The 23,762-nt window shown below is 47.6% G+C and overlaps 1 protein-coding gene across 1 annotated transcript in view; it reads right to left on the reverse strand.

The window, feature by feature from the left end:
* Positions 1-23,762, reverse strand: part of NOS1 (nitric oxide synthase 1) — a 105,510-nt gene that overhangs the window by 46,840 nt on the left and 34,908 nt on the right. Inside the window, exons 3-8 of the mRNA XM_031670011.2 lie at positions 22,828-22,954; positions 7,304-7,432; positions 5,816-5,961; positions 4,575-4,737; positions 3,702-3,793; positions 796-937 (exon numbers count right to left, since the gene is read on the reverse strand). Coding sequence (XP_031525871.2) covers positions 796-937; positions 3,702-3,793; positions 4,575-4,737; positions 5,816-5,961; positions 7,304-7,432; positions 22,828-22,954 — 799 coding nt within the window. The remainder of the gene's footprint in view (positions 1-795; positions 938-3,701; positions 3,794-4,574; positions 4,738-5,815; positions 5,962-7,303; positions 7,433-22,827; positions 22,955-23,762) is intronic.

A 23,762-nucleotide genomic window follows, 5' to 3' on the forward strand; every position in this document is an offset into this window, starting at 1 on the left:
GAGGGTACCAGGGTGGAGTTTGAGGGGGGTTTGGGGAAAGAACGAAGATGAAGCAGAACTCAGGCGGCTGAGTGGGTGACAAATAAAAGAGGCGCCAGGCCTGTGTGCCTGAGCTCATGCCAGGCGTGGGGTCTGCCTGTGGTGTCTCCTGTGGGCATATCTGGCAGAAGCTTCCAGGCCCCACCTGTGCTACCTGTCTGCATCACCACCTGGAAGGAAGCCTGGATGAGGAGAGGGTGGTGTTCGTGCTCTTAGTGGCCTTTAGGAATTGACTCGGGCTGCTGGCAATGGGCCGTGCTGGAGAGTCAAGCCAGAGAGGGGCTGGGTGGCTAGACGGTTGTATAAAGAAATAAATGAATGAATGAATAGCATAAGTCTGACATAACCCAACTGAAAAAAGATAATGCCAGACATAGCTTCTATATATCAGCTCCTCTCTTTCCAGAGAGGGGAGGCAAGAGATTTGGCCTATACTTCTAGCTTTTCCTCTGCCACTTCAGTAGCCTTGGATAATGCATTGGATAATGAGACTCAGTCAACTCATCTGTGAAATGGGGCAATAGACCTCTTCATGAGTATCAGGCGAAGTAATAGCATGAAAATGACCAAATGAACATCTGTAATGGAGCCAGCGGGACTGCAGGCAGACAAATGGAGCAGGACATTGTAGATGAGTAAACCTCCCCTCCCCCGACCACTCTCCCTGTGATGATAATGTTAAACTAAGAAAAGTCTGTGGATAAAGACAGTTTTGGGGGATGAGAGCCCAGGCTGGGGCGGGGTGGGGGCACACACCTCTGTGAACTCCACATTGGCTGGATCCCCCAGGACAGAGCCATCGGGCTGCTTGTAGCCGGCGTAGCGGATGAGCTGGGAGTTCCAGACTCGGAAGTCGTGCTTGCCGTCAGTCCTCTGGGGAAATATGGTGATGGCAGATCTGTGGCAGAGAGAGGAGGACACTGGGCATCAGGGCGGGGCTTGCACTTTGAGGACATATGGAAAAAGTGTCACTCAGGCCAATGAATGCATAAAGCTCGGGTGGATCACATCTGTCCCAAGGTCCCCAGGGCCCCCCTCTCTCCTCTCTCCCTCTCTCCCTTTCTTGGAAGGGGAGGGGCCTTGATGGACCCTCCACTCGACCCCTGGTTGAGGATGGGAGGCCCTGTGCCAGCTCACTGAAGGAAAGAGAATGCTTCTTTAACTGGAGACTTTTAAACAATCTTGACTTGGGCCAGTTTTCCAGAAAGTTCTTTTGCAGCACGTAATCTCCAGGGGAAAAACATCCGACCCCATTTCTTTTCAAGACTCATCACTGATTCCCAGTTCTGGTCTTTTTCTCTTACCACCATCATTATTTAGCGCGCTGTTTGCCCACCTCCCGCACCACGCCGAAGTCTACAGACTTATGAATGATAAGAAATCAACTTCCATTTGTACTCATATTTATTTACTTTGAAAGAAAACCAGAAATCATCACTGGCCTTGCCCACCTAAATTAAGCAACTGTGAGACCGTGTACTGTTATTAAATTGTAGAAAGATGTTGTTGCCTGCAGAAGGCAGCTTGCTGGAGCCCTGTTCTCTTTTTGCTAAAAGGGAGCTCAGCAGTTTGAAGAGGTGTTAATGATACCTCAACAGCAAACCGAGACTTCCTCTTTGGCACCACCAGAAGGATGGAGAATAACTTTTTCACAAAATGGTTCGATGTTATCTCATGCCAGGAGCTCCAGTCGCCTGAACTCATCAGTTCCAGCCCTGGACCAAATCCCAGGCTGTGGGAACAACATCCTGGCTTGTGTCAGCATGGGGGCGACATTGTAGGTCCAACCCATCGCTCACATCTGCTCCCATACACATCCTGCCCCTGGAACTCTGCCCTGCTGCCTCCCTTGGCTGGCGTCCCTTTCTGCTGCCATGCACCTAAATTCAAGGCCCGACTCAAGTTTGCTTTCTCCACACAGCATCCATGGTCTTGTTTAGTTGCCAGGGCAGGGCCACCCTTTTTGAGCACATTTAGGTCTTACTGTCCGCACAAGACAGTATCTCATTTAATACTTCAGGGAGTGAGGCATTGCACCTTGGGGGTGAGTCTAGAACTCGGGCCGAAGGTGAAAGTCGCCAAGAGCCAAAGATATTCTTAAAAATCGCTTAGCAAAGGCGCCATATTGGAGATGAACACAGAATGAGTCAAACCGTCGGCGTTTCCCTCCAGCATTAAAACACACGGCTGTTTCTTTGGTTGAGCGGCAGATACAGTGTGTTTGTGTTCGTTTAAATAGATTTAAAAAGCATGTTTAGAAGCACCAGAGCCACACACAGTGGGGCGGGCTGCTTACTCTGTGCGGGAAAGAGACCGATGGACGACATAGAAGTCCTCTCACCTCCCAAGTCTCCTAAACATAAGACAGGCTTACACTACGTGGGTCAAATGCCCTGCGCCGTTTAAATCCCATCTCTCTCCCTCTCCCTTATCTCCTTTGCCTGCCTTCCTCTCTTATGTTTAGATTATTTCTATACATGCTACACATTTCTCCTACGGCCTCTCAATGTGGGTTAAAACTTACTAAAAAAAAAAAGATCAGCTGAATATTTTCATTCATAGAAGATCTAATTTAGGACCTCCTTCCCCTACAATAGAGATTGAAAAAACATAGAGGTGTTCTGCCTCGCTTGGGGCAATCCCCCATATCACCTCATCATAGCATTTGAAAACTACCAAAACAGTCCACCAGCTCTTCGAGGCCAAGACCTTGACCTCCGTTAAGGCTCAGGGTTCTTTGTTGTTCTTTGAGGGGTGAGGTCTTTTAGGGAAAAGATCTGGGTACTAATTTTCCCAGCAGGCCCTGGGCTTAAATTACAGGCTCTATTCCTGCTGGTGGGCTCAGCTGGCAAATACCATTTCCTTCCCGAGGAAGAGACACATCCAAGAAAACCCATGCTTAATGCCAATAAGCCACGTTGGGGATGAGCTCAGTGTAGCGCAGAGGCTTGTGGGAATATCCTTGCAGTGGTCCTGTGCGGCCCCAAGATGGGGCTGGTCCTCAGCAGCTGGAAACAGACGCTGGGGCAGGACTGAATGAAGGAACAGGATTAACAAGTGTCTCCGCCTGTCTGCAGGGCCTCAGCTGTTCCCTTCCAGCTGCTCCTTTCCCAGCTGAGACTCGCCAGTGTGGAAGCCACCAGCCCACGTTGGCGCTTTCGTGCCTTGGCTTACTCCCTATGGCTTTATTCTTCGTGGGAGGCAAGAGGAGTCCCAGGTGTAGCTTGGCTTGGTGGAACCTGAAGGGACGGTCCCTCCAGCAGCAGGAAGAGAAACTGCCCTGGAAACCCAGGGGGCCTCAGAGGCAGCTCCAGGCAACAGAGCATGAGCTGGTAAAAGCAGGTCATCCCTGGCAATGGGGTTTTCCTACTCCCGGGAATCTGAAACACCCCTCCCTGCCCTCCCCCATGGGTGATATGGAACTGTGGGATGAATATATTTGGGTTGCTATAGTTTTGCAAACCACATGGCGGAGTCTGTTTCTCCCAGGAGAAAGAAGGCACTTGGCAATTAGAAGAAGGATGCCGGGCCACCTCTCCCAACTTGGCATATGTCCCCGAGAAAAGAGGGGAAATGTTTCTCTGGTAGGTGAGCCAACTCCAGACCCAAGGGTCAACACCATGGAGACATTAGACTCCCCTTCCCCAAGCCGGTCGGCTCACCTGAGGTTCCCTTTGTTGGTGGCATACTTGATGTGGTTACAGATGTAGTTGAACATCCCATGAGCCGTGGTACAGTCGCGGGCATCAAACACCTGGAAGGGGGTACATCGTGGGATTGGCTGCCTCTGCCTTCCTCCCTCGGCTCCCACAGGGCAGCCGTCTCATTGGAGGGGTGCCCAGAGCCCACGCTAGCTGCTGCTCCATTGGAATAGTGAGCATTCCATTAGTGAGCCACAGACTGGGTTTTATATTATCTTTTTTCCCCCATCCTAATAACCATGGCCAATCAAACCAGGAAAAATCCCCTAAAAGTAGGTATGGGGTGTGAGTGAATGTGGGAAAGGGATGCTGGGCAGAGGAGGGACTTCTGAAGGGCTGGCGGTATCTCCTATGAGGTTACTAGGGATTAGGGATTTAAAAATAAAACAAACAAAAAAATCAAATGACCCCTCCTGAGATTGATAACTATCTACTTCCAAACTGAAACCACTACCCAGAGGAAAAAGGGATCAGGGGACACAGAATCTAATGCTTTCAGGGAGAAGGTAGTTAATACAAATAAGCAAAGAGAGAAGGTGTAAGACAAAAGGGAGTGGTGGGGTCTGTGGTAAACTGGAAAGTAAAAGCTCTACCAAGAGACATGCAAATTCGATTTAAAAAACAAACCATTGTGTTGGCTAAATAAGATATGGCTATAAGCCAGATTCAATCACGATTTGAGAATTTGGGGCCCCTTGATCGCCATCTGAGAGTTCACCATGGCCACCAAATGCCCTTGCTTGGTAGGGGCTGATCCTTTTTAAAGCTCATCCCTTCACCTGTCACACACACACATCAAAGTGCTCTTCAGGACAGCTGAGCCTCGCTGCCTACCTGCAGCTTGGACCACTGGATCCTGCCGACGCAGCGGGAGGCATTCCGCCAGGCGTGCTTGGCCCCATAGATGAGCTCCGTGTCCTTGAGCTGGTAGGTGCTGGTGGTTTCAATCTCTTTGTTCACCTCTTCCAGCCTCTCCATGTGGGCTTTGGAGCCAAATCTGAGTGAGGAGGGAAGATACATAGGGGCATTACCTTCTTTCCAAAATTACAGGTTGGTAGAAGGAGTGCGCTATTACAGGAGGCCAGCAGCCACAGCGAGTCTGAATTGGTATCTGGACACAATACTTTGAGCATAAAGCGGAGACTGCAAACTCAAATACCCACAAAGGCTGGGCAATGTACACACGACTGAACTGGCTGTGTGGGGACTGTGGCAAACACATGAGCCACACTTGGTCCAAAGGGGATGACCTCAACTCTGCTCCTGCCAGTGGGTACCTGATAGGAATGGGGGCCCAATCTTCTTTCAAGAGAAACTGGGAATCTGATTTTTAAAGGGAACTCTTCTAATTTTTAAATGGTGGCAACGAATTCAATTTTAGAAAATTAAAAAAATTCTTACGAAAAATTTCAGGCTTACAAAAAGGTACCGGGAATAATACAATGAACACCCATGTCCCAAGCCTGAGACATAATAAATAAGAAAACATTCTAGTTCCTTAGGGACCACTCCCCATCAGACCCACTTTCTTCCCAGAAGTGACTGCTATTTTGAATGTGACATTTAGCATTCTCATGTGTTTATTTTGCCACCAGTGTATATATCCCCCAAATCATGTACAGTGCTATCCTGCATGTTTAAAAAGTTTACATAAATGGTGCTGTCCTGAGTGTATCCTTCTACAACTCATCCATTCTTTCTTGTGCTCAAAGTTATTTGTGAGCTTCATTTCCATGAACATGCAGCGATTTAACCTGTTCATTTTCACGGCTCTATAATATTCCACTACAGAAACTGCCACAACTTGTACATTCTCTATGAACAAGTGTGAAAATTGCTTTAGGGTATATACCCAGGCGTGGAATTGCTTGAAATGTTTTCAATTTAAGCAACACTCTGCAGGCTAAACTAACATTTCTGAGGGCCAGGTCTGGCCCTTGGGCCACCAGTTTTCAACCTCTGTGTATGGCAGGCAGAGGCCCTATGCTCAGGTCTTGGTTCAACTGTTGGCAAATCTGGACCTGACGTGTCTGTATCCAGCGCTCAGGGTTTCCCAGAGTTGACATACAACTTGCCTTTTAATTGATGAATAGTACTGATCAATAAACTCTTTGGCGAGAGGGAAGAGCTGTTCTTTTGTGCGGATGTCTTCAGGCCTTCGTATTTGCTGAGAAGGAAGCATGATGGACCCCATACAGATGTGCTCGGTGCATCCCGTTTCCTGGAAGGAAAAGTTTGGGCTATAACTTAGTTTCACCCAAGTGTGGTACCTGTAGGGCTGTGGACCAGATCCGACACCTGTGATGGAATTTACCTGGCCTTTACTTCCCAAAAAGGAATTTCTCATATACCAGCTTCCAATCATCATTGGATGTGGTCACCAGCCAAAGTAAGGAATGGATTTTTAAGGTTTTGAAGTTTTGCATTTTAAGGTTCTGAAAGTGTCAGCTCTATTCAACTAGAAGAAGGGGGGCTTTGTGATGGCCATTCCCTGGGAATCAGAACCACTGGTGCTGAATCCTTAAATAGATTTTGATTCCATGTTGATCAAGAAGGAGCAAGAACAGTGATTCTAGTAACTCATTTGAACACATCTACGGGACTTTGATTGCAAAAACAGCCCTGATTCTTCTCCTCCCTGTAGTCATAGCCTTTGCTCTGTGACTTTACAGCAGTTCCCATCAAGAGGTGGAGCTGTTCTTCTCATCCTTTGAATCTGGGCTGGTTTGGGGCAACAGAATATGGCAGAAGTGACACTGTGCCCACCTGAGTCAAGGCTTCAAGAGAGCTTCTGCTCGTTCTCTCAGGACCCTGCAGTCAGCATGTGAAGAAGATCAAGCTAGCTTGCTGGAAGATGAAAGGCCACATGGAGCAGAGTTGAGTTATCCCAGCCAGGGCCATCCCAGACCAGCCTGCCCACAGCTGACCTCTCAGATGACCATAAAAGCATGGGGTCCACTGAGATCAGCTGAACCACTCAGCCAATCTATAGGCTTTGGAAAAATACTTAGTGGTGGTTGTTTTAGGTTACTATGCTTTGGGGGAAGTTTGTTACACAGCAATAGCTAACTGATACAACATTCCTCCAAGAGGCCCATTTTCAACACAAAAATTTAAAGCAATAGGTTGATTTGTTGACTGTTAAAAATATAACATAAAAAATGAGAGGACAGGCTGTGAGAAAAAAAGAAGAATTTGTTCAAAACTCCGTTAGTGGTCAGATTGTGAGAGATGAAAGGAATCTTCTTAGAACCAGCAACTCCCCTTAGATTCTTTTGGGTACAAGGTACATAAATAAAAAGTATTTGTATAAATAAGTATCCACCAGTGGTTACAAATGGGGGTAGATTTCCCAATCAGGGGACATCTGCTAATATCTGGAGACATTTTTGGTTGTCACAGCTCGGGGGGTGGGGTGCTGACATCTAGCGGGTACCAGTTAGAGGTGATGCTCAACATCCTACAATGCACAGAGTGTTCCCCACAATGAGAATCAGCAGGCCCCATATGTGGACAGTGCTGAGGCTGAGACACCCTGGTCTACCCCTCGCTGGGAGACTCACCAACGTGCTCTTAAGGTGGAGGGTGTCCGAGAGAACCACATCCGTCTCCCAGTTCTTGACCTTGAGGAAGCGGGGGCACTTGGAGGGACTGCCATTCTTCGTGGGGGACTGCCTTCCCGAGGCAGGGGGCTGGAGGAGAGAATGAAGATGGGATATTAGGGTGGGTCTTGAGAGCACTGGAAGATTGCCTCCACGGGGATGAGGAGAGGCGATGCTCTTCCTGGAATCTGCCCCCAGTCACTGACTTTCTGGGGCTGACATGTGCTAGGTGGCAGGGAACCTGGTCCCTCCACCTGTGCAGAAGGAGGTGCTGTGGAAGAACGTTTCAGGTTCTGTCCTATGGAGAGGGGTCAGGAACTCACAGGTGGTCTCTCTGGCATCTAGCTCAGGGTCTGGCACATAGCAGGGACTCAATGAATGTTTCTTGAATAAATAAATGACTGAAAGAACACCATCAGTCTCTTTGAATGATAACAGCCCTCAGGCCTGAGGAATCAAGCCTTGGATTTACTTGGATTTCTGGGCCTTCTTGCTACAGCCCAGACTCACCATTTCTGGAAAGTACTGGGGAAAGAAAAGGTTTAAATTAGGAAGGTTTGAAGCATAGAATATTTCCCCCAAATTTAAGGTTTCTGCTTTTCAAAAAGCCCAAGCATGTCCCTGCCTCAGGGCCTTTGCACCTACAGTTCTCTCTGTCTTGAGCATCTTCAGTCCCCTACTTGTCTTCACTTCTGTAAGCAAACTGCCCATTAAGTAAGGGGGGATGAGCCTGGGCTGGTCAATGTTGGCCCATCCATTTTAAACTTCACTGATAAGAATCACATTCTATCTTGGGTGTTTCTGACCAGTTGTCTCCCTGCCTGGGCAGAGGTGTGCTTGTGCATCAGACAAGCATCAGCAACTGTAAGGGAGAAGCAGCAGGCATACGCTGAGGCAATGGCTGAGCAACAGAGGGGAGAATATGAGCCAGTGTTGAGTGACACTCATGCCAAAGAGTAGAGCCCTGGGCAGTGACCTTGAGGAAGGACATTCACACATTCAAATTGTATTTACTGAACATCTACTATGTGCTAGGCACTGTTAGGCACTGGGGTCACTGAGATGAACAAGATAGTCAGGATCCTTGTCCTCTGGGACATTGTTTTGGGAGAAGAGGAGATAAATAATAAGTAAACTATTATATGGATAATATAATTTTAGGTGGTGATAAGATTATAATACAGAGGGAGGTGATGATGACAAAGTGGAGGGGAGAAAGGCATGTGCAAAGGCCCTGGGGTAGGGATGAGTTTGCTAAGTTCATAGGACCAGCAAGGAGGCCTGTGTGGCTGAAGTAAGGATGAATACAAGGAGATGAATCAGAAAGGAGGCAGCGTCTCCATCTCATCAGCTTGGAGGTGCTTAGGCTGGTAAGGGAGCTGTGAATTATGATTAAATCAGCTAAATCCAGGACAAAAATCACAGAAAACTCTGAAGGACTACTACTGAAAAGCAGCATTCAATGAGCACTTGCTGTGGGCAAAGCAACAACTGTATCATCTCCATTTTACAGATGAGGAAACTGAGGCAGAGAGGTTAACCAAGTTATCCAAGATCACAGAACTAGTAAGCTGGAGCCATGAGTCAAATCCTGGCAGACTGGCTTTCAAACCATGCCTTTGGGGCGGGCAGGTGGGAAGTTATAGCTCAGTGGCAGAGTGTGTGCTTGGCATGCACGAGGTCCTGGATTCAATCCTTCCATTAAAAATAAAAAAATAAACCTAATTAACCTCCCAAATACAAGTAAAACAAAAAAGTAATAAAATAGAAAAAATAAAAAATTCAATGTAAAAAAAATTACCTTAACTGACTATCCTGCTTCTTGGCCATAACGCATGATTCACTCATTCAATACATGTTTATTGAGTATCTCATACGTGCCAGGCAAGGCAGTAAGTGCCAGGACTACAGTGACAAACTAGATAAATGTGACCTCTGCCCTCATGCAGTTCACAGTCTAATGGAGGGATGAAAATTGAATGAACCACTTTAACTGAGTGCAATGGGTACCATAACATGGGATGCTGGCAGTGTACAGGGGACTGTGGATGCACACAGAGGAGGTACCTGACCCAGAGTATTTGACTTCTAAGTCAAGATCAGAAAGACAAGTAGGTATTAACCAGTCAAAGAGGAAGGAGCAGGGTCTTGCCAGCAGAGAGCACAGCTTGTGCAAAGGTCCTGAGGTGAGAGGCATATTATAGCCACCTGTCTGGCCAGTGGAATAGGAGCTCTGTGCTAAAGCATCCATGCCGCCACGTTGGAGTGTGGGGAAGAACAGGAGGCAGGTGACAGCATGCAGCTGTTAAAGATAGCTCCAGAACAGTGCAGGGAGCAGGAGCAGAGGACAAAAGGAAGGTGCTAGGACCCATGATCTTCCACCCTTTCCTGCTCTGGCCAGATCCGGTCACCTCCAGTGGTTCCCAACTCAGTGCTGGGTACCTCCATCCATCCACCACCTGTGCAAACCACAGGTGGGAGCTGTCCTGGACATCTTCCTTTTTATCCCCTAGACCCGATCCATCCCCAATTCCTACCCATTTTAACCTTAATAGCTCTAGAATCCATTTGGTCCTCTTTCTCTCTACCTACCGGCCAGCACCTCATCCAAGCCACCATCATCTTTCATTTGAGTGATTGCAACCACCTTCTAAATGTTGGTCATGACTCATCACAATTGGTGTTATCATTCTGCCACCACCAGGACAACGTCTAGTCCCAGTACCATGACCACTGTTACAAGTATTACTACTGTACTACCACACTGGGAGCAGGAGGCGAAGGATTTGGATGAGTTCTTTCCTTCATTCCCTGTTTGTCCTCTATCCTGCTAAACTCTTAAGTTGTTTTACTTATGTCCCCCTGCAAAGCCAAGTACAAGCAACTCCACTTCCTTTGAAGTCCCGTCCAGACATCCTAAACTTCTTTAGGATTCTATTTCCACTCCTGTCTCTTCTAGCAGATGTGCAGGTGATGGAGGTCACATCTGGGCAGGCCTCTGGGTGACGACTTCCTCTGATCGTGCTAGTGACCTGCATCCTTGATTAAATAAAACCCTATATTGCCCCTGAGGGAGGCATCCCAGCCATCCTCCCTAAATACCGGGCGTCACTCAGCCAGTTTAGAAATTCTTTCCACCAGCAGCTTAACACCCTGGAGGTTGAGAAGCAGCTGGAATCCCAGAGTGGGGATAACAGACATGGTGTTGGCGTTGGGGTCGGGCCCAGGACCCGTGGAGGTGACAGGAAGGCAGAAGAGTGGGTAGCCTGGAAGAGGTGTGGGGTGTGGTCGGTGGGTGGGCAGCCGGCAGCCTTCACTGGCAGGGCGGAGGGAGTGAGATGCAGGCAATAAAAAAGGCCATCTGTTGAGGTTCCAGATGCACGAGGGGTGGTCATTACGAGCCAAGTAATTGGGGGCCCGGGCTTATGCCGTGTCATTCTCCCCACCAGGCTGCGCACACTGCACACTTGAAACCAGGCATTAGGAGGCCTCTGGCAGGGCTGTTGTACTTGCGCTTTGATGTTTTAATTAGCCAGCAGTAATATTAGATGACTCAGGAGGGGACAAACGGGGAGATTAATATAGCAGTCGGGGCCCCGTACGGGGGATGCAAATGACTTTTCTGAGTGGGGACCGAAGCGCTCATGCTAAAAAATTCAGCTTAGTGGCACCTGTGAGTTAGGACGCCAAGGACAGGGCACAAGTGGACTCTGGGCTATGGCTACATGTGTTCCTTTCTGGGTTTGTGTCTGGGGTAGCAGGTAATGGAAGCTTTTCAGGTGGCAGGAGACACTAACTCGATTTCAGTGGGCTCTGTGGGAGGGCTCCTGGAATCCTGTTCCTAAATTTGAAAAGGAGTCTCTGAGCTTGTGGGCATTTCAAAGGCTTTGTCAAAACCTCTCTGGAAGCCTGCAGAGGACCCGAGGAAATGGAAGGAAATGGTCTTGTAGCCCAAGAGGAGGCAGCTGGTGAGGTCATGTCAGCCTGAGGCCCTGAGCCAGGAACTCAGCTTGTAGGATCCCCGACACCCAGATTCCTTCTCCCATCCTCCCCTCCCTTCTTTCTCTCTTTCAACAAATACACAATGAGTACCTCCTGTGCACCGACGACTTGTGTCCTAGGCCCCACGGTGGTCCTCACTGTTCTGAGAGAAGCATCTTACGGCTGCGTGCTCTAGAGCAGGGGTTTGCAAACCGTGGCCCGCAGGCCAAATCTGGTCCACCACCTATTCTGGTATAGCCCACGGGCTAAGAACGGTTTTCCCGTTTTAAACTTGCTGAATAAAAATAAACTAAGAGAAGGATAATGTCCTATACACATGAAATTGTATGAGGTTCGAATTTCAGTGTCTGCAAATAAAGTTTTATTAGCACACAGCCACCCTCGTTTGTTTCTGCACTGTCCATGGCTGTTTCCGTGCCGCAACGGCAGGCGCGGGTAGCTGGGATGGAGACGCAGATCAGGTGGCCCACAAAGCCGAAAATATTTCCTATTTTCTCTTTTACAGAAAAAGTTTGCAGGCTCCTGATCTAAAGGACTGAAGTTCAGTGGCTGAACTCTACGCTCACTCACTTATGTCTCCGTCCACTTAAACATCGCTGCGCTAGAGACCACTCCTGATCGTTCTTGTAAACAGCACTGCACCCCTGCTACTCTCTGGTCCCTGGTCAGGCCTGATTTTCCTTCACAGCACTTACCTCTGCCTGCAATTTGTGAGTGTATATGTTTTTGAGTGTGAATGTATGTAGTTATATCTCTCTATCTCTACATAGATTTACATATCTCTTTAGAGGTATTTAGATAGAGATGCAGTTTTTAGCCTGTTCACCATTCACTTGGCTTTATCTCCAGCCCTTAGACCAGTGCTCAGCACATAGTACATGTTCAACACACATTTGAGGTCTGCTATGGACTGAATTGTATCCTCCGCAAGTCATATATTGAAGCTCTAATCCCCACTGTGACATATTTGGAGACAGGGCTTTTAGAAGGTAATTAAGGTTAAATGAGGTCCTATGAGTGGGACCCTAATCTGATAGGGTTGGCGGCCTTATAAGAAGAAGAGACATAGAATACAAGTTGTGGCTGCCAGTGGGGAGAAGGGTGGGAAGGGACAGACTGGGAGTTTAAGATTTGTAGATACTGACAGGTGTATATAGAATAGCTAAACAAGATTATACTGCATAGCACAGGGAAATATATACAAGATCTTGTGGTAGCTTGTGGTGAAAAAGAATATGAGAATGAATATATGTCTGTTCACGTATGACTGAAGCATTGTGCTGTACACCAGAAACTGACACAACATTGTAAACTGACTATAGCTCAATTTAAAAAAAAAAAAAGAAAGGTGGAAAAAAAAAAAAAAGAAGATGAGAGCATGCGCTGTCTCTCCCTGCCCCTCTGTGTGCACAGGTCATGTAAGGACTCAGTGAAGGTGGCTGTCTGCAAACCAGGAAGAGAGCCCTCAGCAGATGTGACCATGCTGACACCCTGACTTTGGACCTTTATTCTCCAGAACTGGGAGAAATAACTTTCTGCTGTTGAAGCTGCCGAGTCTGTGGTATGCTGTTATGGCATCCTGAGCTGTTTAATATAAGGTCTAAATGCATTTCAAAATCGTGGAGTCCCTTAAATGCTAAGCCATAGAATTAGCTTAGACAGTGAAGAACAGTGGAGAACCCCTGAAGCTGCCTGATTGAGGGGGTGACCTTATCAAAGCTGAGTTTTAGGAAATCTGTGACTGCGAGGACTGCAGGAGGGAGAGGGTGAAGGCTGAGAGACCTGGAGGGGGCTGCCGTACCAGCACAGGGGAGGCGCCAAGAGGGTGGGAAATCCAGATGCACTAGCAGAGGACAGGAAGCGGGGAGATGGAGACTGGGGTGCCGGACGCAGGACCAGATCCTTGTGGTGTGAGAGGATGTGAGGGAAAAGAATAAAGTCGACTTTGACTTGGACACTTCTGGTGGGTCAGTGGGAGGTTATGAGCCTTTTAGCAGAAGTTGGGAAGTAAGGAGTGGGAGTGAGGGGAACATGGAGGGAGGATTATAAGGCAGGGAGACAGATGCTAGATGTCAGAATCTGGCAGATCTAGAAACAGAGCCAGGGCACCCCGCCCTCCCCCAATCACGGGCTGTCACAGTCAGGAGCCTCACAGTGAAACCGGGACAAGAGCTTGACAGCAGGGGGGGAGGTGCCTGGGAGACACAGAACAACCTAGGTAGGGTCTGTTAGGAGTTGAATTGTGTCCCCCCAATTCATTCGTTGATGCCCAAACCCTCAGGACCTCAGAATGTGACCTTATTGGAGTCTTTACAGAGGTAATTAAGTTAGAATGAGGTCATTAGGGTGGCCCTAATCCAATATGACTTGTGTCCTTACAAAAAGGGGAAATCAGGAGGCAGACGCATATAGAGGGAGAATGCCACGTGAACATGAAGACCGTCACTACAGGCCACGGAGGGAGGCCCAGGCCAGGTCCTTCCTTCACAGCCCTCAGACGAAACTAACCCTGGAGCCACCCTGATCTCAGACTTCTGGCTTCCAGACTCTGAGACAATACAGTCCTATTGTTGAAGCCACCCAGTTTGTGCTGCTCCCTTACGACAGCCTTTAGCAAGCTAATCCAGGAGCTGAGGCCCAAACCTGCACAAAGCCAGTAACTCCTCATTCCTTCCCTGTTGGCACCAGCTCCTCCGTCGTAAGCCTGCAGCAACTTGCCCTGCTTGGCTGGTTCTAAAATGAGGGCAGCACGCTGAGGCTGAGCTGGGCAGCAGGCCACCCACATCAGCGGGCAGATGCCACACACCAGGATGCAGCCCCTTAGCTGTAGCCCCAGGCGGCACTGCTCCATCCAATCTGTGGGTACCACCCTCCTCGGGGCAGCAAGTAGAACCTGGGTAAGATGGCTGTGGCAGCTCAGACCCTAGAACCACGGGGCCCACAAACCAGCAGGTACTCACCCACCTGTGCAATTAAAAAATTGCTACTTATAAAACTTAACCAACAGTGTTTAGTACCTCAGAGTATAATTTCCTCGTAGTGTATTCAAAGCATGACTTCTAAAGTGATTCATTCTTTATAATAACTCCACGGAAGCTTGAAATCACTTATTCTTCCCCTACCCTCTCTCTTCCCCCCTATTCAATGGTCCACGTTCTGCAGTCTGTGGAGGCTGATTATGGCGGGGGTGCCTGAGAGTCAGACTTATCACCATTTGGGCCTCTGGAGATTAGAGATCTTCCTGTGAGATTGTTGACGGTTTTTTTCTCCAAACGAGCCGATGATCATCGTCGCAATGATCTCACAAGCTAATCAGATTATTAAACAACTTTCAACTCGATCCCATTACCAGAGCAGAATGTGTACACGTGTGCTACGAATTAATTTTGAGAAATCTTGCAATTATCCTGTGGCCTACCCCGATTACACCACCATCGTCATATGTGTGTTTATTAAAATCATTAACTTGCTAAATGTAAACATTTAAAATGCACAAGCAGCTTTGTGATTATGTTTTGCACTTTTTATCTTTTGAAGCATCCTGGGACCCTCAGAAAATAGACGAGGGTTGGGGCTGTCTGCACCTCTGAAAACCTTCGTGTGAAGGGGGTTCTGGCAACTGATACCCGTTCGTAAAGAGAGGAGGGAAAAATGACTTTGACCCAACTCAGCCTATCTGGGAAAAGAATTTGAATACGGTTTGATGCAATAAATGAGCGTACAAAGTGGTGTCCCTGATTCCCAAACCAGAGTGTCATTGTCCCCCTCAGACAGCTTGCACTGAATCTACTCACTACTAAAACAAACAGTGGGCAAAATACGTGGAAATTCCAGCAGGGCTGAACCCAAACACCCGTCAATTCAGGCCCTACTTTCTGGTTCCACCCTGGCTCTGACCCAGGGCAGCGGGACATGGAAGTCTGGCCCCTTAACTAAGTGACCTAGGAAGACCCTGCTAGTCACCGAACAGGTGATGGTCTGGGTGGAGGGAGGTGAAATGTCAGCAAGGTTTGGATTCTGCTGCCACTGGGAACTGAGGGACACTCTGTTCCATATAAATTCCTGGAAAGCATCCTTTGCTCCCTGTTCTGAAGATACACCAGGAACACCTGGTAACCCGTTGAAGTGGAACTGAGGATTGAAAACACTTTTGGGAGAATCTGATCTGAGTGTCTAACTGTGGTCATGAACCAGATCAAGGCAAAGGGTATCTGACCCGATACAGCTGGGGGCAGAAATGGGTTTAATCGCAGCTTATCCTAGGGAATTGGGGCACCTTCCCGCAGACAGAAAACACGGGAAGTTTGTCAAGTGCTTAGAGACAGGCTTAAGGAAGGGAGCAATCAACAGGCACCCCAAGATGGCAACCTGAACGCAGCCGATGGAATCTGCTCATGCCAGCCAGGTGGGCTCTGCAGGGAACGTCTGTGCGTGATTCTACGAAACCCCAAATGTCACGGTGTGAGGACTACTGCGTATGTCTGTGTCTGTAGCTTGTCTTGGGGGTGGGAGTTTCCAGATGCTGAGGCAACTATTTGATGAAAAGATGACATTTAGGTTCAAGGGCCATGATCATTTCAAGTAACGTTTAGTACATGCTTACTTTGTGCCTCACCCGGGCTAGATCATTGCACATCTACTGATTCACAGAATCTTCACGGTAACCCATTTTTCAGAGGAGGAAATGGAGGCTCTGAGGAGTACAGTGACTATCCCCAAATTACCAACTGACAGCAACAGAGCTGGGCGTGGAATCCAGGCTCTCACAGTCCCCATTGTCCGGTCTAGGCCTCACTGCCTCCCTCATGCGGACTCCAAGAGCCTGGCCCCAGGAGGTAAACACCACATGTTATGTTGATTTGAATGACTGACAGGGATGATGACGTCATCATAAAGGGAAAGGGGTGGAGCTGTGTCACCAAGACTCAGCGGGTGGTCACTTTCCCTTTCCGGACCACAAGGGTGTCATCTGCAAAATGAGGACAGTGCTTGTTGCCCTGTCTGCCTCGCATTAACAATACATCTTTACCTAAATGAGCAACAAAATGCCTAGATCAGCAATATAATGATTAGCCAAACAACAACAACAACAATAATAATAAACCTTTTTTGGAGCACTTATTCTGTGCTAGGACTTGTAGAGTTAAGAGGGGACTCTAGGACTCCATGGCCTGGGTTCAAGTCCCATCTTGCCCACCTACTAACTGTGTGACCTTCATCAAGCCACTAGACCCTCTGGGCCTCAGTTTATTCATCTGTAAAATGGGAACAATAATGGTACCTCATTGAGTTGGGCTGGGGATCAAATGAGACTATGGATCTAAAGGGCTCAGCCCAGTGCCTGCCACAGCTCCACAGATACTAGCTCTTACTGTGACAGTAAATGCTGTCATTCTACAATGAGGAAAAAGCCTTTGTATTCTATTACAAGTTAGTCGCTACAGGGATGTTGCCTGTAAGCTTAAATTATACATAACGGCCCATGGCTGGGCACCCTGCCTCCCAGGTAATGAGCATTAAGATAAAATCCTTTCGTTTAACTCACAGGAAACATCCTGACCAGGCCCTGCTGGGAATGGCTGACCAGGATCAGGAAATGCTTGACTTGACTCCCTCCCCTTTTAGTATAAAAGAAGCCTGAATTCTAACTCAGGCAAGATGGTTCTTTGGGACACTACCATCTTCTACCATCTTCTCCATCTGCCGGCTTTCCAAATAAAGTTGCTCCTCCTGGCCCCAGCAACTCGTCTCTTGATTTATTGGCCTGTCGTGTGGCGAGCGGTACCAGCTTGGACTCGGTAACAGTCTCAGACAGGATCTCCTCTCATCCCCCTGGCAACCCCATGGGCCTATGAGCTCCTATGAGCCTGAGTGCAGATGCTAGTTAGTTGTCTGACCAGGGTCACCAGGAGGAGGAGGCCAAGCCTAGGCTGAGCCCAGAGCAGAGCCCTGGGCCCTGGTGCTGTGGGTAAGTGATCCCAAGGTTAGAATGATACCCACCTTAAGGTGGTATTGTTATCAGTGTTACTGTTATTTTTATCCTGACATCATTAATGTGCAGTGAGTCAGCACTGACTTAGACGGCTTCCCCGCAGCAGGCTAGGCTGTCGCTGAGAGGCAGAGGGCTGCGCTGCTTTGCCCTCATCCAGACACTGCCCTGCGGGGTCCGGCTGCCCCCTTTTGGGCTTCAGCAAAGCCAGCAGTAGCTGGCCAGCGGGGGCGTGTGCTCAGGTGGAGAGGGGCCCCGAAGACCTCTGAATGCCTGAAGACAGGGGGCCCATAAGCACTCCCCTTTTGCCTCATAATTTGGAGCTCTGCAGAGAGGCTGGGGGATGCTGACACTCACCTGGAAATACGTCTCAACAGATTTTGACATTTTGAAAGCCAGCAAGCCCTATGTCCCCAGGGGTGAGGAACCGCCAGGTTGCTGATGAGGTGGCGGGGATGGGATGGTGTGGGGAGGGAGATTTCAAAATGAGAATCATCTCTCTGACTACCTGGTTGCCTTTGTCAGCAAGAGGCTGGAGAGAGGGGCAGTGGGCTGAATAGGAAGGAAGAACCCCAAATGGAAATGCCACTTCTCCCAGGCCCAAGACCCCTCTCGCACCCACTAAGGACTGGACGGATGCTTAATTAGTATCTGGAAATATACGTGCTGTGCGCAAGTAGGGTGTATTCCCCCCACCTTAGGAAAACAAATCAGGCAGGCAAGCCAAATAGATGCTTAATAAGAAGAGAAGCAGAAAAGGGCTTGATTCATATCCTAAGGTTTTACGGGGAGAATGGACAAATAGCCCTTTCTCATGTCATTAATCTAGGGCAGCATTTCAACTTAAGAGGAATATTTTGTAAGGGGCTTTTAGGATAGTGTAAAAACTCAATATGTGTCTCAGGTGGTATGAGCACTAAAGACAACCTCAAAGATCCAATAACGATCCTTAGCAAGAAAAACAAAATGCAGTTTCTTAGCTACAGCTGTTCCTTTTACTGTAATGCATTTCCCCACTTTCTTCTAGGCAAACTCCTACGTGATCTTCAAAACCCAGATCAAATGTCACCTCTTTTGGTAAACCTTTCCTGATACCTTCTGAGATATTTCTGTTCCCACAGTGTCTCGTGTCCCTCTCTAGTTTAGGATCACCTGCACTGTACATGTGTCTGTCTCCCCACATTCATCTGTGAAGGTCTTGAGGGTGGGAGGATGATGCTTCCTCACTTTTGCTTCCACCCCAGAGCTAGGAATGTGGCAGATATCGGGGGATCAATTTGGTGTGTGATGGCTGAACTGATTCATTCTATCCACCAGCCCAGGCCAGGTACAATTTGCAAGGGGACGATAAAGACAAGCATCACGAAGTCACTGTGCTCTAATGACCAGGGACTTGGGTCTCACTGGCCCTACCCACTGCTGACCCAGACTATCGGTAAGAGAAATGACCACTCGGTAAAGGTGAAGCCTCAGCCTTCTGAGGCTAATTTAAAAGAAGGTGCCTCTAGGGCTAATGGACGGGCCTCGCGGCTCCTTCAGGGAGCTGACCGTCATCTGAGTCAGGAAGTTCCTTCTCACATCTAGCCTCCATCTTCCCCGCTTCACTTGGGCTCTGTTGCCTTTGGCCAGTCCTCGGGGAAAAGGCAGACTAACTGTTCCTCCACCAGCTCCTGTCTCTTTCCCAACTCAGGAAGGCAGGTAGTGGCTGGGTCTCCCTTTATGTTATTAACAGTGATACTCCTTCCATGGATGCCTAGAAAAGCAGTAAATGTGGGCTACAACTGGGAGGAAGGGAGCCAGTTCCAGGAGCTCCTGGTATGGTGGCCTTGAGTGGGTAAAGAAGAGGTTAAGCAAAGGAGGCCGTCTTTCAGGTTGGAAAGAAAAACATGGGGTTTTCTATTAATTTGCTCAGCCTGGGCAACATTTCTAAGCCCCGTGGCTATGGAGGTGTTGAGCAGGAGGTAGCTGGGCTATTTCCTTAGCTCTGAAACTCCAACATAATTGAGAGCTTGGGTCTCTGCCTCCTTTCAGCTCTGTTTCTGAGAGGCATTTGGAAAATTGAGTCTCAGACAGCAGAGCTGGGATGCTCTCCCAGGCCAGCGATTTTGGTCCTTTTTTGGGTCACAGACTACAGGGAGGACTTGACGATGTTAAAGAAGTGAGTGTAAATCCAAGCACTGCTGGCTGTAAGTCATGCTTCCAGGAGCTCCCATGTCTAAAACTGTGGGGCTATTTTAACCTCGGGAAGACTCAGTCTCTTCCCCTTCCTCCAGCATCCTTTCTCCTTCTCCAAGGAAATGGAATTTCCCTTTTAGAGGGTGCCTTGAGGCGAGTTCTCAGCACCTCCCCCTGATTGCTGTAGACTGAACATTCCTGTCCCCTGCCAAAATTCATATGTTGAAACCTAACCTCCAGTGTGATGGCATTGGGAGGCGGGGCCTTTGGGAGGTGATTAGGTATGAGGGTGCAGCCCCCATGAATGGGATTAGTGCCCTTATAAAAGAGATTCCACAGACACAGCAAGAAGATGACCATCTATGAACCAGGAAGCAGGCCTGCAACAGACGTTGGATCTATCAGTGCTTTGATCTTGGACTTCCCAGCCTCCAGAACTGTGGAAAATAGATTTCTGTTGTTTATAATCTACCCAGTCTATGGTATTCTGTTATAGCAGCTCAAATGGACCAAGGCATGATCATTTCATCATGATGCCCTACAAAGGTCCTATGAACCCTCCTGTCCCATTCCCAACATTGAGCCCTACTCCTCAGGCTTGAAGTTCAAGGTTTTGTTTTTCAAGCTGTCACTGTCTAACCAAGATGGATCCTATGAAAGGAGATAGCCACAATCTTGCTATCACCCAGATTTCAGCAGGACTTAAGGGTCTTTCTTGGGGGGGGGGTGGGTAGGGAGTCAAGGCCTCCTCTGCTTCTTCCCTATACCCCAGATATCAGGGGTAACTGCAGGCCAGTAGTCACACACTCTGTACCTAGAGGGGCCAGGTAGGTAAGGCAAATCATTACAGCAAGCTGGGTAATCTCAAGACAAAATACTTGGTTGCATATTAAACACATAAGAATATTCTTCATTTACATAGAACATGAAATCTTTCTCATCTTTCCTGAAATGTGTGAACCTCTTGCTGGATCTCTACCTGCCACTTAAAATAAAGATAGAGATAGAAAAAGATTTAACTTTCATCTTAACTATTATAAGAAAACCAACAGTACTAAAGTTATGATAAATGACAATGGATAGTTGGCTATAATGAGAGGGACACAATAGGGAGTGCTGGGGATTGTGGCAAACTGGAGAGCCTATACTCTCTCTAGTGAGGGCAGCTATTACTCAGTCCAGGCAGATAATTGCACCCTAAGAATGTAGACTCAGTGTGGTCAGATTGTCCACATTTTGAAGAGAAGTTGTAAATATGATACATAAAAACTGGAAACACTGCAGTAAATTCAAAGCACAAATATAAATGGTCTCTTAGGACAAAATAGTGCAGATCTAACAAATCATGTCTATAGCCTGAATCTGGCCTGAGGTGGCCTCTTTTTGTCCTTCAATGTCTTAAGAGGGTTTGTATATGGCCAAGCCGTTTACTTTCTTTTGCTGTTTTTTTTTTTTCTTGGATTGAGTTATAGTCAGTTTACAATGTTGTGTCAATTTCCTGTTAACTTTCAATTAAGAAAGAAAATGTAAACAAATTTTAAGCTCTACTTGTTCGTTTAATCATTAATAGATAATAACAGTCCTGATGCTCACAGTATGGCCTTGATTTTGGAGGACAGCGTAATAGAAGATGACCATGGTGCTTGTCCACCAAACATTCCCAGGTGTCCCTGCAAGAGGGAGGGTATGTGGCTGGTGGGATCACGCATCTGGCCTACTGGGGAGTCCCTGATGTCCTTGTCTTCCTGGCCAGCCAGCAGCAGCTAAGGAAAGCAATTCCACTGAGGCTCTGGAATGTCCCATCCTCCCCTGTGAAGCTATGTAGACAGGCTATGAGTCATTGCTTACATGGGTTGGTGGTGAAAGGTACTGTCTGCAGATTAAGCATCAAAAGAAAGAGTTTAGCAACCTGGCCTGTGCCATCCAGGGCATGGGGCAGCTGGAGAAAAGGAAGAAGTTGCCCTGCTGAGCAGCCTGGGACCCTCTCCCCATTCTGACCTCCTGTTGGCCATTCCACTTGCAGAGGGGTTTTTGGGAAATTCACATGCTTCACCAGGGTTGCTTTGGCCTGGTCTGTCAGCTGCCTGGGCAGGTAAGAAAAAGGTTCTGGTGATCTCTAGCTGAATCTAGCCACTCTCAGGAAACCATATTGACTCAGCTGTTAAAAGACATCTCAGCAAATTGGCAAAGACTGAAAGGTTTGATAGCACACTGAGTTGGCAAGGTTGTGGGGAAATAGTCATTCTCCTACTGAGCCATAGGATTAGTATGACTTCTATGGTGAGCAATTAGGCAATTTCTGCCCAAATCACAAATGTATATGACCTCTGATCCAACAATTCTGCTTCTAGGAATTTATTCTTTCGATAAGACCACCCAACTGCCAAGGTCATTCATTACAGCAATTGTCACAGCAAAATACTAGCAATGGGCCACATGTCCATTTTGGAGGATGAGCTCAATAAATATGGCAGAGTCTTATGACGGAATATTATGCAGCTGTGAAAAAAGAATTAAGATTGTCTTTACCAACTAGTTAGGACTAATTCCCAAGATATGTTGATAAGAGAAATAACAAGGCACAAAATAATAAAGGCATACTTCAGAGATACTGTGGGTTCAGTTTCAGACACCATAATACAGCAAATACCACAATAAAGTGAGTCACATGAATTTTTTGGTTTTCCAGTGCATATAAGTTATGTTTACACTAGACTGTAGCCTATTAAGTGTGCAATAACATTGTGTCTAAAAAACAGTATGTATAATTGAATTAAAAAATAATGCAATTGGAAAAAATGGAGCCAATAGACTTGTCTGATGCAGGGTTGCCACAAACCTTCAATTTGTAAAATAAATACAATAAAGTGAAGCACAATAAAACAAGGTCTGTCTGTAAGTGTGATGCATTCTTATTTGTGTAAAAATATATGAAAATGTTTATGCATAAAATATTGCTAAAAGGACCACAAAAACGAGGAATATTGCTCTCCTCTGGGAAGGGAAACTGTGTGTCTGGGATTTGAGGAGAGAGGAAAAGTTTTTACCATGTATATTTTGTATCTTTTAAATTTGGAACCACGTGAACGTCTTTTCCAGTAGGAACAGAGTGAAAAATTGTCCTTGCAAAGAAAATCCACCAAACCAAAGCCAAAATCTGTAGGCCAGGATAAGTGCACCTGGCCTCAGGCCCCCCAACCCAGCTCTGAGCTCGCCAACTATGTTGGCTGGTTTCCTCTCCAGCGTGGTTTGGATTTGGCTTCCCAAGAGGGTTTAGGAAGCCATGGAGTGTGGGTGCCAGGCTGGCACCACCCCTTACCTGCTCCTTCTCTGAATATGGGTTGTTGAGGACGACAGGCACGTTGCCTTTCCCCCACAGGTCACTGAAGACTCGGTCATTCTCCACGCCGAGGGGCAGAGCTTTGTGTGATTTGCCGTCCAGATCTCTGAAAGGCAAGGCGGGGGAGGTGAGGAAGATGCGATGCCTGGAGTGACCGGCTAGTGGCCCTGGTCTGAAAGTCCTGAGTCAGTACAGAGCCTTCTGGGATCACCCATGTGACTCTACACGGAGCCAGCGAGCTTTGGGCTTCCAGCCTGAAACTTCGTAGGGCCAAGCACAGAGGCGAGCTCATCCAAGTTGCCATGGATGGCTGGCACACACCCAGTGTGCAGACATCATTTCAGGGATGATGACGACATGGAGTTTGTTCCCCCTTCCCCATTTCCCCATTTCATAATCTAGCAACACAGGAGGCCCATCTCCTAGTAGAATCCCACACAGAACCCCTGGATAACTTAACAGCCATGAAACTTACTGGTTGAAGACCTAGGAAGCCAGAAGGAGAGGGTAGGAAACCAGCCCTGTGGGCCACGGTGATAAGTCATTTCCACACCGACCAGAGCACTGGTCACAAAACTAATGACACCAGCCCAGGGTAAAAAGGAATTATTCTGAAAACCAGGGGAACACAGCATTACAAAAATAATAATGTTATTAATAATGACAGCGTTTACTAAGCACTTGTCATGTGTCAAGCACTTTACATACGTTTTAGTTAAGTTAGTCCTTGTGATAACCCTTTGAGGTAGGTATGAATGTCGACCACCATTTTACAGATGGCGTAAGTGAGACAGAAACTAAGTTGCTCACGGTCACAGTATTGCAGCTTACTCTTCACCTTTACTCTGAAGTGGAGGCTCTCAGTCTTATCATCACTTCTTGTCATTGTCATCACCACCATCATCATCACCAGT

Source organism: Vicugna pacos, chromosome 32 (assembly GCF_048564905.1).
Source record: "Vicugna pacos chromosome 32, VicPac4, whole genome shotgun sequence".
In the NCBI taxonomy this organism is placed as follows: Eukaryota; Metazoa; Chordata; class Mammalia; order Artiodactyla; family Camelidae; genus Vicugna; species Vicugna pacos.